Source organism: Mixophyes fleayi, chromosome 5 (assembly GCF_038048845.1).
Source record: "Mixophyes fleayi isolate aMixFle1 chromosome 5, aMixFle1.hap1, whole genome shotgun sequence".
Classification (NCBI taxonomy): domain Eukaryota; kingdom Metazoa; phylum Chordata; class Amphibia; order Anura; family Limnodynastidae; genus Mixophyes; species Mixophyes fleayi.
This window is the reverse complement of record NC_134406.1, coordinates 273,766,684-273,781,675: the sequence shown is the minus strand read 5'-3', so window position 1 is coordinate 273,781,675 and position 14,992 is coordinate 273,766,684. Positions and strand designations below refer to the sequence as shown.

Here is a 14,992-nt window from a genome sequence, read left to right as displayed (position 1 = left end):
TGCAGAGGTTGGGTGTAGAAAGGATGGTTTTACCAGATAAGTTTTTGCTCTTAATCTTTTCTTTTCATTAAAAGATTTCAAGTTGCAGCAAAGTTTAAACTGCAATCTCACATAGAGTTTTTTTTATGTACCCTGTTAACATAAATCTTAGTCATTTTTCTGGATGTCCTCCTGTAACTCAGTCTATCCTTTGTAAAGTCTCCATGTGTGACATATTTCTATGGCTAACGCTCCAAGTCACAGTCTCTCAGCTGGAACGCATTTATCTAGCTGCACTCAACCCGCTTTAAAGGATAATGCAAGTTTTATTTTAATAGTCAAATTATTTCCATAGCAAACACAGGGGGGGCTTTTACATAAGAGGATCTCTGAGGTTATAGATGGTAACATTTTATAGGTTGATTTGTTCACTTTTCATAATAAGAAAAGTCTGTGCTGACATTGTGAATATCTTAGTAAGATATGAAATCACCCATCTGGGAGATACTTGTTCATTCCAGATTAAGGTGATGTAGAAGTAAACCAGGACACTGACAGAGAGAAAAGAAGGGGTCAATTAGAATATACTTTCCTATAACGATATTTAAATGGCAGAGGCGACTTCTGTAAACAGGTCTCATGGACATCAGCTTGATGCAAGTTTTATACATACACACAAATTAAATTTAGAACTCCAGAGGCATTGATGTCCTGGCGCCCTGCTATAATATTTTTTACATTCTTTCCGCTTGTGTTCACCTTACAGGAAGCTGCTGAAATCCACTCTCGTCCTCATGCCTCTCTTCGGAGTTCACTATATCGTTTTTATATCTCTGCCATACACAGAGGTGTCAGGAATGGTGTGGCACGTTCAGATGCACTATGAAATGCTGTTCAACTCCTTCCAGGTATTGTGTTTTGCAATAAATACATATTATAATTATTGTTTCCTTGTTTCTTAAAGTGCAAACTCATTATCTTGGTTTGAACTAATGGATGTGATTCTTATTAAGTTCCTCGGGGGCGGCCCTTGCTCCCAGTGAATTAATTGGCTGCATGCTCTTATTGGCTGCATCCATTGAGTATAGGTAATTGGTGCACTTTAGCTCTGTTTATTATGCTGTATTTAAATGGATCCTTTCATCAAAGATCTTCGTTGGTTACAATAAAACAGTAATCCTTTTTATATTCTTTCTAAGTATATTAACCATGAGCTAATGCATTACATATTGTATTCAAAGCTCCTCCTCATATAATAGATCAGTTTCAAAATACAAAATAGAGTCCTGCCATCTTATCTCATCTTATCTGTAATCAAGAATACTTACTCATATTATAAAAGTTTCACTTACCCTACATTGTAATCTACAATTTGTGGTATTAAGAAGTCCATATTTTCATATTTAGTGCAAACATGCCTCAGATTACTATATGTATGGGCCCTAAAATACCTGAAAATGAAATCAGCATCTGAATAAAATTATTTAAATATTGATGGAGATTTATGGAAAGTCTGGTTTACAGATTACTATAATCTACAGTGTATGTGGTCAGTGGCCACCGGGAGACCCGCCAACTGGATCTGATTGTTTATTGCCAAATTTGCTTATTTATGATTAATGGTTTATACGTTTGTGGAGTGGTTTGCCAAAGCCAATAACTAACTATTGGTCTTTCCTTGCCTGTCTGTCTGACTATGTACAAGTCGGAGAGTAGAAAAGAAAACAGAAAGTGAAACAAGTGTAGAGATTTGTAAAATGACGAACTGTGGTCGAATGGGACCTAATTCACCGATCCAGGTGGAAGCAGCTTGCCCTGCTGAGGCCACTGCTGGGATATGAGCGAGTCATGGAGCATTGTGAACCCTACTGGTCAGCAGGATTATTAGGACAAGATAGGAAATATTGATGCCAAGCGTTAGGGCTTTGACTCCTTTCTTCCATATGTACAGTATAAAGAGGCTTCTCCCAACTATGTGAATCTTTTTGGAAATGTGTTCCCTGATGAATGCATCTTGTTTTTATTCTCATGTTCCTGGGTTGGACAATGACCCAGAACAGGGATCTTCATTATTACTAAAATGTATCAACTTGCATTTTGGCCATTTTTGAAAGATTTATCTGATTAGTGATTCTACAGCCATCAGTTGACTGAACAAAAACCAGAGAGTCATAGATTATCTACCACTGGTCTAGAAGAGACTATAACCAAAACTTTTGTAAAGGTTCCCAGTGCCTCGAGAACTAAAGAAAGCTTGAGTGACTACATTTTAGTAAACATTGCCCATCCAAAGGGAGTTGTTGAGAAACTAAATCAAATCTAAAATCCAGAAGCATCAATTTACTGCTACAAATCCCTAAAGATCTCAGATAAAGTTAAATAAAAATGCTTTGTACCAGCTGTGCCGCTCTTAGCTCAGTCACTGATCCATAAGTAGCTGACGGCAGGGGATGATTCGGCACCCAATCCCAAAATATAATGAAGGTAAAGGTCACAAGGATTAGCATATGAACATGAATCCATCATTGGGTTGAGCTGCGACTTAGCCCCAGCTAAACTGTGTTTATATTTCAAATGTTTTATATTAGAAACAGATTTTTTATAACCCCTGGTTTACGGATGGTTTGTGGCCACTGAGGCCCTGTAACATAAGTTAAAAAACACTGTAAATCGTCTACTTATTAAAACAGATCTTAGATTTATTATTTTGGCTATTGGGCAACAGATGGATGTTACTGGGATTCCCGTGTCGGGTTACGCAACTTTCTTGTTTACAGGCAGACACGGTAATACCGAGCAGAGTGGCCAGTTGTGCGTTTTATAGCTATATAGTTTTTATATATGAAATTATTATACAATTATACATTTTTATATATAAAAAAAATTCTATAGATCTCCCATAAATTTTTTTTGAAGAACTAATCGTGATATTAGGCTCACAGGGCATAAGTCAGAGTAGAACTCACACTTAAGCGTAACTTGCGATTGAAAAAATCGTACACTAATGTATGCGTATGTACGTCGTAGTCAAGGTTGAAGATGCGTACAGGTCTGGATGAGAAGCAGATATGACCGCTTGACAACAGACACCCCTCGGACACTTACGTCCAATTTACAAATATGTACTAAAACGTTTTATATATATATATGTTACGGACGAAATTGCTGTGAAGCACCATTTAAACTTGAGTAACCTAATACAGCAGGAACAACTTCCCAACATGAGTGCAAAAATACAATAATTTTTTAATCTTTGCTACAACACATCCCGCAAATCTTAATCTATGGCCGAGTGACTACTAAAGTCTCAAAAAGCGTCTGTGAGTCGTGGTGAAACCTATAATTACAGGCGGTTCACTAGTTTGGGTGTTTGTCATTATTATCCGCTACTTACACCTGCCCCTGACCAGCCCTAAATCTATGTTCTGGTCTGACTCCATACGCATTATAATACCTCTTCCCTCCGCCGTCACGCCTCTTCCCTCCACCGTCACGCCTCTTCCCTCCCCATCATGCCTCTTCCCTCCGCCGTCACGCCTCCTCCCTCCCCATCACACCTCTTCCCTCTCCCGTCACGCCTCTTCCCTCCGCCGTCACGCCTCTTCCCTCCACCATCACGTCTCTTCCCTCCGCCGTCATGCCTCCTCCCTCCCCGTCATGCCTCTTCCTTGCCCCGTCACGCCTCTTCCATCCCCGTCACGCCTCTTCCCTCCCCCATCACGCCTCTTCCCTCCGCCGTCACGCCTCTTCCTCCCCATCACACCTCTTCCCTCCTCATCACGCCTCTTCCCTCCCCATCATGCCTCTTCACTCCCCCATCACGCCTCTCTCCTCTGCCATCACGCCTTTACCCTTCCCCATCACGCCTCTTCCCTCCCCCATTATGCCTCTTCCCTCCGCCATCACGCTTCTTCCCTCCCCCATCATGCCTCTTCAAGTGTAAGGTTCATAAGTTTCAAGGTATTGCAGATCTGAATGGCCAGAGTTACATACGTTCAATTTCCTACATGCGCAGTGTAAAAAATGGAAGGATGCGCTACGCAAATGGACGTATATTTCACTTTAATTCAGGACCATAGTTCTCTTTCATCAAGTTGATTCAATAATTGTTTATTCCTGGTCCCTGATTTGGCCCACTCATGGGTGCTGCTTACATTGGAGAGAATAGGCCACTGGAGACATTTCTGCACTAAAGCATATCTGTCAGCTGAGATACAATGGAGTAAGCAATATGTGCTGATATGTAGCATGTTGTATATGGAGAAGAGGGCAGTAATGCACATAGGGTCTTTTGGAGATGTAGCTTAGTCATGTGTTGGCGCTTGTATTGTGCTGGCGTTTCAAACTAAATGAGCTGGCAGTAGCGGGGGTAGATGGTCGATGTGATGTGTTGTACGGAGGAGAACAGCGGAAGGAAGTAGGACTATAGTTATAAGTGTTACAACGCAAAATTCTGTGTCTGGAGCCATGTTAATATGTTTATAAATGTCATGTGTTGGCATCTTGAAAGATTAGATGATTGGACAACAAATAGCAAGTTATAGATAGACGAAAATCTCACTGAGGTTCATGGATAAATGGGACACAAGTTAGATGAATTCAAGAAGACTTGTAGGTAATAGAATGCGTACTCTTGTGCTATTGATGTTGGGGACAGCTTGTGCTCATATGCAATTTATATGGTCTTCATTCTGTAAGTGGATTTTTACTTGTAGTAAATGAAAATTGTTTTGTCTAACGCTGGTTCCTCTGTTTGTGTAGCACTTTCCTATACGTACATGTTGTCTGAGATTGTCTTGTGTGGCAGAAGATGTGAAGGCTTTTGAGAGCCTAAATAAAGGTGCAGGTGATAGTTCCTTGACTTTACCATGGATCATTTAATCAGCACCAATGCAGTTCTTACATATTGCGACCCGTTTCATTCAGATAATAGACTTAACAACAGTTTATAACGCCAGTATGTGCCATCAACTACCGGCAGGATATTATATCAAAAGGTTCACAAACTTTATAAATCAATACTAATATGTCATCATGAATAGTTACATTTTGGTCTCAAAATCACAAAATCAAGATGTCGTGGAACTAGAGAGGGTGCAGAGAAGGTTGATGAGATGAATAAGGGGTAAGAACGACCTTGGTTATGGGGGAAAGACTGAAGTAGATTTATTTATACTAGAGAATAGACCTTTTAGAGAAATATGGACACTGTGTTTAAAACGGAATATGAGAAAAAAAGAAGACACAAAGGATCCCTCAGAATTGAAAAAAGAGAGGTGTAGGGGCTAATTTAGACTAAAATAACACAAAAGTGTAGAATAAAAAAGTGCATTTATAGTAACAGGGGGTAAAGAGTACAATAATAGTTACCCCAAATCAGTAGGTATTATTATCATCACCTACCACCTAATATTTACTTTATTTCCTCATTTTCGTCCTCCCACTAGTGAGACTTCTATCAATATTGAATGTGTGTGTTACATAGACCTAACACTGCTAATCTTTCTCCACCAGCCAGTAGACCCCAGCTCCCTCACGCAGCCTATAGACGTTAAGCTGCAAGTTCCAAAAAGGTTCAGTTATTAAATCAAGAATAAATAAATAAATGCTCAAATTAAACCGAAACAATTGCATATCGTTTCACAAAATCAGAGGCCAACAGTCACTTAGTGAATGTTCTGTGGATATAACAATAACGTTATTTTTATAAATAATATAATAACACCTTGAAATGCCTCCACAATGTTTGATAATCACATGAAGGCAGCATCCGTATAGTATGATCTTATTGGCAGACCAAGTGGTGATTGTATTTGCTATTTATTCCTTTGCTGATGATGAGCACAGACCGCCTATCGTATCTCTGTTAGCGCACACTTGTCTCACATAAAGCAGGAATAATAGTATAGAATTAACATTTCCCTGATGATAATGACACTGAATGGAAGAAGAGATGGCTCAGATGTACCGCTCCATTCAATTACAGGACAATGTGTATCCATATTCGCATCCTTATATGTTATGTAACATTCACACACAAAACAAGAGTGGAAACAAATATATATCTTTTGAACAGTCTGGAAGACAACAACAGTCTTTTTCATAAAAGAACTACCCACCCCCCAAAACGCAGTTGCGATTATAACCCAGATACGAAAAAATGTCCAACATATATTGACAACTTACAATAATATTGTAACACTTCTTATAACATGACAGTTGTGTTTGTTGCATTATTTGCCTTTAAAGCTAAAATATGTTTTGATGTTAGGGTTGTGTTTTGCGTTATATTTTTATGAATTGTTGTGTTCACTCTGCGATCATTATAGAATATTCCCCCTCCATAAATATGTATTTTTGGTGTTGTGCTTGGAGACAAATTTTAGGGTCCCCATAATGTTTGCAAAACCTTCGTCAGTGGAAAAATTGAGAGAGGAAAATGTTAAACAATGTTCTGGCGAGAGATGAAAATCTGCCACGACGTAGCAAATAAAACACATGTTATTATTATTATTTATTAAAATTCTATTCGTATAGCACAGCATTTATTTTTTTTACGCAAAATATAGAGTAATAAAATTATAGGGATAAAGTTACGCTATTGAATGTGAAAAGATTATAAAAGGGGGAAAATAAATAATCCCCTTATTAGATCACATTGTTCTCTAAGTTTCAGGACTTTATTTAGATTGTTTGTCCCTCAAAGATACGTTGTATTTTTTATAACTTATTTATAGGGACAACCAGGGGTTACTTCTCTTATTTGGTATAAATTGACCATTCTTTTATAGGACATCTTGGTGATTTTAGTTAGAAACAAGGGGAGAGGTTTCATCAGGATATAAAGGTGATGGAGGAAAGGTATCAAGGCAGATGGGACAGACATATGATGACTATTGCTGGAACCTCCGACGTTATTGTCCCGACATAAAAGAAAATCGAACAAACAGCGTTTTACTATGCGCTAATTGTAATTATCCGAAACAGCTTTCTATGTGTATCTGTTATTATACCGAATAAAATGCCTTTATGTATTTCATGTGCTTAATTTTTGTATGATATGAGACAAATTCAATGCAATTTGTAAGTAGGCTCTGTCTGATAATTACATTTTTTGCATTTTTATGTTTTTCAATGTGTTACTAATTATTTTAAAGACTAGAGCCAATCTAGCAAAACCATAATCAGAATCAGCACCACAAACTTACTCCAAAATTTTTAATTGGCAAAAAAATGTGTGTTGACCAGTTTAATGTAAGTGACTGGATTTGATAATGTTCCTATATATATATATATATATATATATATATATATATATATATATATATACATATATGGACATTATCAAATCCAGTCAATGTATATATATATATATATATGTGTGTGTGTATGAATTTATATACTGTCACATCTATCTTCTAATTTCCATTTCAACCACTGTCTAAATCTATCTATCTATCCATCTATCTATCTATCTATCTATCTATCTATCTATCTATCTATCTATCTATCTATCTATCTATCTCATATCTATCTCATATCTATCTATCTATCTCTAGCTCATGTCTATCTATCTATCTCTAGCTCATGTCTATCTATCTATCTATCTCATATCTATCTCATATCTATCTCTAGCTCATATCTATCTATCTATCTATCTATCTATCTATGGGATCACTTGTGCTGTATTCTTAGCAGAGGTAGAATTTCAATATCATAGACTACAAAGAAACATCGCCCCCTACTGGCCCAGACATGGGACTACTGCCCTAGCTCTGCAAAACCTATATTGCTTTTAAATTAATAATTCAATATGTCGACTGGAAGCTGCAGTACCAGTGTTGCTATCAAGTTATGTCGATGAGTTTTTTTCTTTTAGATTGTCAGCTCTTTTGAGCATCGTCATCATCAGACACACGCACTTACGCTCCTTCAGCAAAAGTTATCTTTTGGTCCATGTATTAGTCTTTCTGGCGGCACATACTGACATAGATTCCCCTCTGTGATTTGCGTTGCCTCACAGCTCGGTGCATTAATCATATTCTGGTCCAGAAATCTGGGCGGGATCCAATGTGAGCTCTTTAGGCGCAAGCTGATCACATTTCAGCAAATGCAGCACTGTAACTTTTAGAATGAAATGCAAAAGATAAATGAATTGTACACAGCTCAGGACATAGCAGGAAACCAATATTATGCCAATGAGAGAGATTTTAGGAATTAAATCAATGTGCTCTGTCTCGGATATTGTTATATATTCTAATTTGATTTTTTTTCATATATTGTTGCTCTATCATATTAAGTTTAATCAGAACATTTTGAAAAGCTCAGCGGGACCATACTTGGTACTGACAGATATTAATTTCCTATTTATATTCTGAAGCTATTTATCAGATTAAGTTTGAGATTTAGCAAGATGATTGATTGAAACAAACAAACAAACAAACAAACAGATATCTTGACCCTGGCTTCACAATAATACAGACTGAGATTAACTGTGTCACGTTGTATCTACAGATGAACATTATTACAGTCTAACAATATAAAAGTAACTGAATTTGATGTCTTTATTTCCTATACAGGGATTTTTCGTTGCCATTATATACTGCTTTTGTAATGGAGAGGTAAGTACCGGCAAGTCAACTGTTGCACCTTAAATTATTAATCACTTGAAATAAAAGTTGGAATAATTAGGAATTTCAACAACTGAGTAACTACCAGGATGGTTTATAGGCACCTTGTTAAATAAATCCCCAAAAGACCATTTTCTGCCAAGTTTTATAATGATTGGTGGAGTTTTATATCAGAAATTCACCCCGGCTAAATGTTCAACGGTTCTCTCTCAAAGCCCCTGTTGAACTATTGATTTTCAAAGGAGTCCCCAAGGGTTGGATGCAGCTTCTGGAATCTCAATAATTTATGTCACCGAAGGGAACTCGTAAAGTTAAGATATTTATCGTCTGCTGGTGGAATTCAGAAAAACACAGCTGTCAATCACTCATCTGCGGAAAAACTCCCAGTGGGTACAGATAATATTTAGAGTTGAATTGCGGTAGACGCGGAAGATATCATTGATAGAGGCAGAGATGAGAGAGAGTGTATTGTTGGGTCACCCAGGAATCCAATATAATAAAATATATATAAAGTTTATTGATATACATTAAAAAGTATATATTACTTTCTTTAATTCATAAGAACAAACAATTAATGAAATTTAAAAAAACATGAATATGGAGATATGAACCAAAATAGTGAACTAATAAAACCAGTGGTAAAGTCCGCCCTATATTGTACATTCATAGATATATTCAGCAGAACTGTAATGAGAGCCCTATTATAATAGGAAAGTCCGATATAACTTCAATACTACCAATATACTGTTGTGCATTATCCAGACAGACAGTTATGTCATATATGTATCACTAATAATATCAGACCTCAAGAATAATGATATATGTTTTTTTTATCCTTCTTTTATCCCAGATGTATTCAGGAATAGTGGTTTAAAAATAATCCCCAGGGCGTATCAATATATATACAGCGGCATGCCCTATTAGTCTTGTGACTAATCATAGCAATCGGGTAACCATAAGTCACTGCATACAGGGAAATACTAGTAATGTATCCAGTGTTCCTCATTGAATGATATAACAGTACTAATATCGATCCAATAAGGAGGATCCTCCTGCCTGGGATATAGTAAAAGGAAAGGAAACTCCCTATGCCTAAAGTATAGTTCTCATCATTTATCCTAAGATATATTCGATTTTAACATGCCGACACGCGCGTTTCGCTAACTCTGGCTTTGCCTTGACAAAGGCGGAAGATATCTTTGTCTGCTGTAGTCCAATCAATTCTCCAGAAGGGACCTAGGATCTACTGCTATGAAATGTACATTCATTTATACATAAATTGAATCAATGGGGATGTTCAAGCATCTACGTTTCCCACCTAGATTGTCTATTGATAGCAGGGTCCATGGTTACAGTCCCACCTATTTCTAACTCTAATGTAATTTACTGACCCAACTGACAGTTATCGGAGACATTAATAATGTCATTATTACATTATGTGGGATTGACGCCCAAACCTCTGTGTAAATGTCTCTAAAGTTCCTTATAGCAGCTCTATAATGTATTTTAATTCCTTGATCGGCATACGTACATTACATTTTTAGAGTATAATGAATCTAAGCAAAGTCTGTTTTATACCAAACACGTACAGGAAAAGTGTCCCTTATATTAAAGGTGCGCAATGGAAAAAACATATATATAACCAAATCATATACAATAAAAATAATAAAAAACTAATTTCCATTGTGTACTCTGGTAAATAAGTAAACATATTTAGTTACTGATCAATTTTAGCAAAAGTGCTTAATATACCAGTCGCAATATATTCCTATGTATATAAACAAGGCGAATCCTCATCACAGACACAATGGGATAAGGGTATCAAACCTTTTCTAATGGAGAGATAAGTACTGGCAAGCGGTATCCAATGGTAGTGATATATCTTGAATAAATTCACATTATGTGCATTTTCAAGCACAGAAAGTGAAAAATAATATGCAAACATCTCGTTGAAATTTCAGTCCTACTGGGGTCCGGTCCCGCAGGTTACATCTTCTGATTCGAGATTATGTATAATATATATTATCTACCCACTAATGACTCATTCGATTTTTAAAGTTAGATTTTATGATTATGTAAAAAAAGTTAAAGTTTATTTTACGCTACATTTTTGTCCAGAGCGGTCATCTATTTTCCTTACAAGGATCACAAAAAGAGTAGTTCTTTTTTCTTCTTGAAGGAGAGGGAGGAATCAAGGATGACCCCAAGGCATCGGACTTGAGGGACAGAAACGAGGGTAGTGTTAATTACAGAAATAGAAAGGGGGGGAGGTGGGTGAGTCCTGGAAGGGGGGAAGACGATAGGTTCAGTCTTGGAGATATTGAGTTTAAGGAAGCTTTGGGACATCCAAGATGAGATGGCCGAGAGATAGCAGGAGACATGAGACAAAAGGGAAGGGGAGAGGTCAGGGGATGAAAGTTATCCACAATCAATTTTAAGGTGTTTTTTAATGGACCCCTTGTTTTCATTTTCAGGTCCAGGCCGAGATCAAGAAATCATGGAGCAGGTGGACTTTGGCACTTGACTTTAAAAGGAAAGCCAGGAGTGGAAGTACAACCTACAGCTACGGACCTATGGTCTCCCACACAAGTATTACTAATGTAACCACACGGGGGACCTTGGCATTACACTTAAATACTAGACTTGTGTCTGCAGCCCTCAACGGGCACAGGAACTTACCGGGCTACGTAAAAAATGGCTCAATTTCTGAAAACTCTATACCTTCCTCAGGACCAGAGCAGTATAACAAAGACGAGGAATATCTCAACGGGTCTGGAGTCTATGATACTGATAGACCCGCAGCCGAAGTCGTAGAAGAAGAGAGAGAGACTGTAATGTAAATATTTTCTCAAGCATAAAAAGCGGGCACAAACTGTTGTGGGATCAATGGATTTTATGCACAAGATAGGTCTTGAGAATCCAAAGATCTGAATGAAGGTTGATAAAATATCTTCGTATGTCTTCAATTTCCACATTGGCAAGGAAGTACTTGCTTTTTGTACCAATAGCTTTGATGAGCAACACAAAAACATCAGTCGCCCACTGTCCATTCTAGGTTGTTCCTCGATGCCAACAGAGCACAAAAAACACAATTACCAAGTCGTTTTGTGCACTAAAACCATATTTTTAGGATGTACCAGTTTGTTATTTTTAATGATTTGTATAATTTCTTTTAAATATGTATTTTATTTTATTTTTATTTTATTTTTTTTGTTTTATGCAAGACACTTATTTATCAGTCCTCTATGTTAGAGATGTGGATTAAAACATTGTGATTGCATTTCCTAAAAGTACAAAAAACAAACACAAAAATGATGATGTTATTACACATGGACAATATATAATGGGGGGGGGGGCTGTCCGCTAGCCAAGATTTCCGCTTTTTACGTTGCCCTCAGAGAATTAACTTCACAGACTGCACACTCTCATGTAGTACCTGATTTATAATTCAGAGGTACTTAACAAGAATGTTTGATAAAAATGAAATATTGCCATAAGAGTCAAAGTGGACAGTCACGGGATTAGGAAGGTTTTATAGAGCGGAAAAAGAGGTGGATTTAAAAAATTCTACACTTCAGAAAACAATTTTTCATTAAATAAGAACATAAACTAATTAAACTGTTATCAGCTGTAGTTAAAAATGGCTATGAAAAATATGTCCCCATCTTAACTATGCAATTTGCCACTGACAAAGGACAAGAACATTGCAAATTAACATGTTAACATAAGGTTGCGGTTTATAAATTCCCTAATTATTGAGGGAAACTTAATCAGCGACACATTATTCATTTCTGCCTCAGGTAAAGAAAAAAAGAGAAAATTAAACTGTACAATAAATAGGCAGCAAAAACTGCTGCGGATATATTTTCATTAATATATGAATAATGGAAATGATGAAAAAAATAATATATTTAAACAATCAAATATGCGTATGTAGATATACTATATTGTATGCATCAAATGTATTGTATACAGTACACCAAGCATCACTAGTTATACTAAGGACCAAGGGGAAAAAAATATTTTATTTTAATTTTTTGTTAAATACATTTAATTGTGGAATATGTGATTTTTCAAGCAGACATGTTGTACTGTTCCTGCACATTGATGATTCCAATTGTGGGGTGGCTGATCAATTTAATTGATCACTTTGGGATTTGTGTATTATAAAAGAATGCATTCTGGCATAAAGAGGGAGATGTATGAAAGTGGGGTACACAATTACAGCAAAATAATCAATAATTACAACAATTTTAAATACAATGTTCCTTTACCCAGATTTTTTTTTTATGTTGGAAAGACGACACATTTTTGCTAAATTAACTTTTCTATATCTATTTAGAATGAAACAAGTATTATTATTCAGGGATTTAAAATTGTCATTGTGTCAATATTCATTGTTATAGGGTTTACAAAATATTACAGGTAAATTCACATGTACACTTTAAATGTAATCTGTAAAACATGTAAAATTAAGAACTGTTTTACCCCACTTCAGAACATATCCACCTGTATGCTGCATCCAACACATTTTATAAAAATAAATAAATTTTATGCTGGAAAACTGGGAAGAGAAATAAAATATATCTGTTTTTGTTTATTTTCATCCTTGATCAGTTGAAAAAGATATTAACAATGCTGGTATAGTACTAATTAGGCCAGTAACAAAAATGACACTTACACCATAGTTTTCTTGGCATGAGAGGTGGATACATAACTTGTGAGATAACGATTGCTGAGCTGAATTACCCCTTATGTATCAAGCATTCATCAGTGCAGTAATTTCAGCTTAATTATTGCTCTGTGCTGCTGGGGACCCTGCTCCTTCTGCTATATAACTCTCAGTCTGTGGCTTCCTGCTGCCTCCATTTTCCTCCTCACATCATGTCACTGCCCCTGTCACATGCAGTCCTGTCCTCACTGACACATCACTCATCTCCTGATATACTCTGTGCTGCTGGTGGACCCTGCCCCTTCCACTATATATCTCTCAGTCTGTGGCTTCCTGTTGTCTCCATTCCCCTCCTCACATCATGTCACTGCCCCTGTCACATGCAGCCCTGTCCTCACTAACACATCACTCATCTCCTGATATACTCTGTGCTGCTGGGGGACCCTGCTCCTTCCACTATATAACTCTCAGTCTGTGGCTTCCTGCTACCTCCATTCCCCTCCTCACATCATGTCACTGCCCCTGTCACATGCAGTCCTGTCCTCACTAACACATCACTCATCTCCTGATATACTCTGTGCTGCTGGTGGACCCTGCCCCTTCCACTATATAACTCTCAGTCTGTGGCTTCCTGTTGTCTCCATTCCCCTCCTCAAATCATGTCACTGCCCCTGTCACATGCAGCCCTGTCCTCACTAACACATCACTCATCTCCTGATATAATCTGTGCTGCTGGGGGACCCTGCTCCTTCCACTGTATAACTCTCGGTCTGTGACTTCCTGCTGCCTCCATTCCCCTCCTCACATCATGTCACTGCCCCTGTCACATACAGCCCTGTCTTCAGATAATCACACTAGGTGCCAAACTGCAACCTTAAAAGACCATGTCCTAAAATACTTTGTGCTACTGGGAACAATCCCAAGATTTGATTAGATAATAAAAAACAGACAAATGGGGGATTAAGACTGGATACAATGACCCTGACAATAACCATGACCCTCTTAAGCTCATCTTTAAAAAAGTATCCAAAAATATTGTTAAAAAAAAGTTTTTTTTATAAAATAAATGTGTTCAATTTGTTTTCCTTTCCAAATATTGAAAAATACCATAGAATAAAATGTCCTTCAATTTGGTTTGGTGGCAGTCCTGCAAACAATATAAGATATAAAACAAAAATATGCTGTTAGGAATTTTGGGTTTAGGAGAAAAATTATATGCCTTCTGTTTGATAGTTTTCAACAAATATTTTATTTTGATGATAAGAGGATGGTAGAGGCTCTGGGGGTCATTTACAAAATGCAAAATGTCTCAGGTGCAATTTAGAACCTCACTGGTGGCTCCGTACAGCTCGTTTTGTAATCAGTACAGAATAGAGTCTCTGGTAACATTATATGTTCTTCAATAAATTAGGTTACTTGACTAAACTAATTAAAATAATATATTATAAAAAAAACATTGACATTTGTCTATGAAAAATGTACATTAACAACATTACAATAATTTATTAACAAAACATAAATGCCATCGGAGAATGTATGACTGATATAAATAAATAACAATTATGTGTATGTCTGCAGAAACAACTATTTCTATAGGGGTTAGATTGTATTAATGCTTGGAAATGTAACTTCAACAGGATAGCGGAAAAAAAATGAATTATGTTTTGTTACTGCTGAGGTAAATATCTGTGTCACACAGTATGTAATCTAG

At 36.9% G+C, this 14,992-nt stretch overlaps 1 protein-coding gene across 2 annotated transcripts in view; it reads left to right on the top strand.

Annotated features, from left to right (window-relative positions):
• Positions 1-13,209, top strand: part of PTH1R (parathyroid hormone 1 receptor) — a 253,958-nt gene extending 240,749 nt beyond the window's left edge. For both annotated transcript variants that reach the window (XM_075214161.1, XM_075214159.1), the window contains exons 12-14: positions 746-887; positions 8,559-8,600; positions 11,084-13,209. In XM_075214161.1, the coding sequence (XP_075070262.1) occupies positions 746-887; positions 8,559-8,600; positions 11,084-11,449 (550 nt within the window). In that variant the 3' untranslated portion in view covers positions 11,450-13,209. The remainder of the gene's footprint in view (positions 1-745; positions 888-8,558; positions 8,601-11,083) is intronic.
• The last annotated feature ends 1,783 nt before the right edge of the window (positions 13,210-14,992 follow it).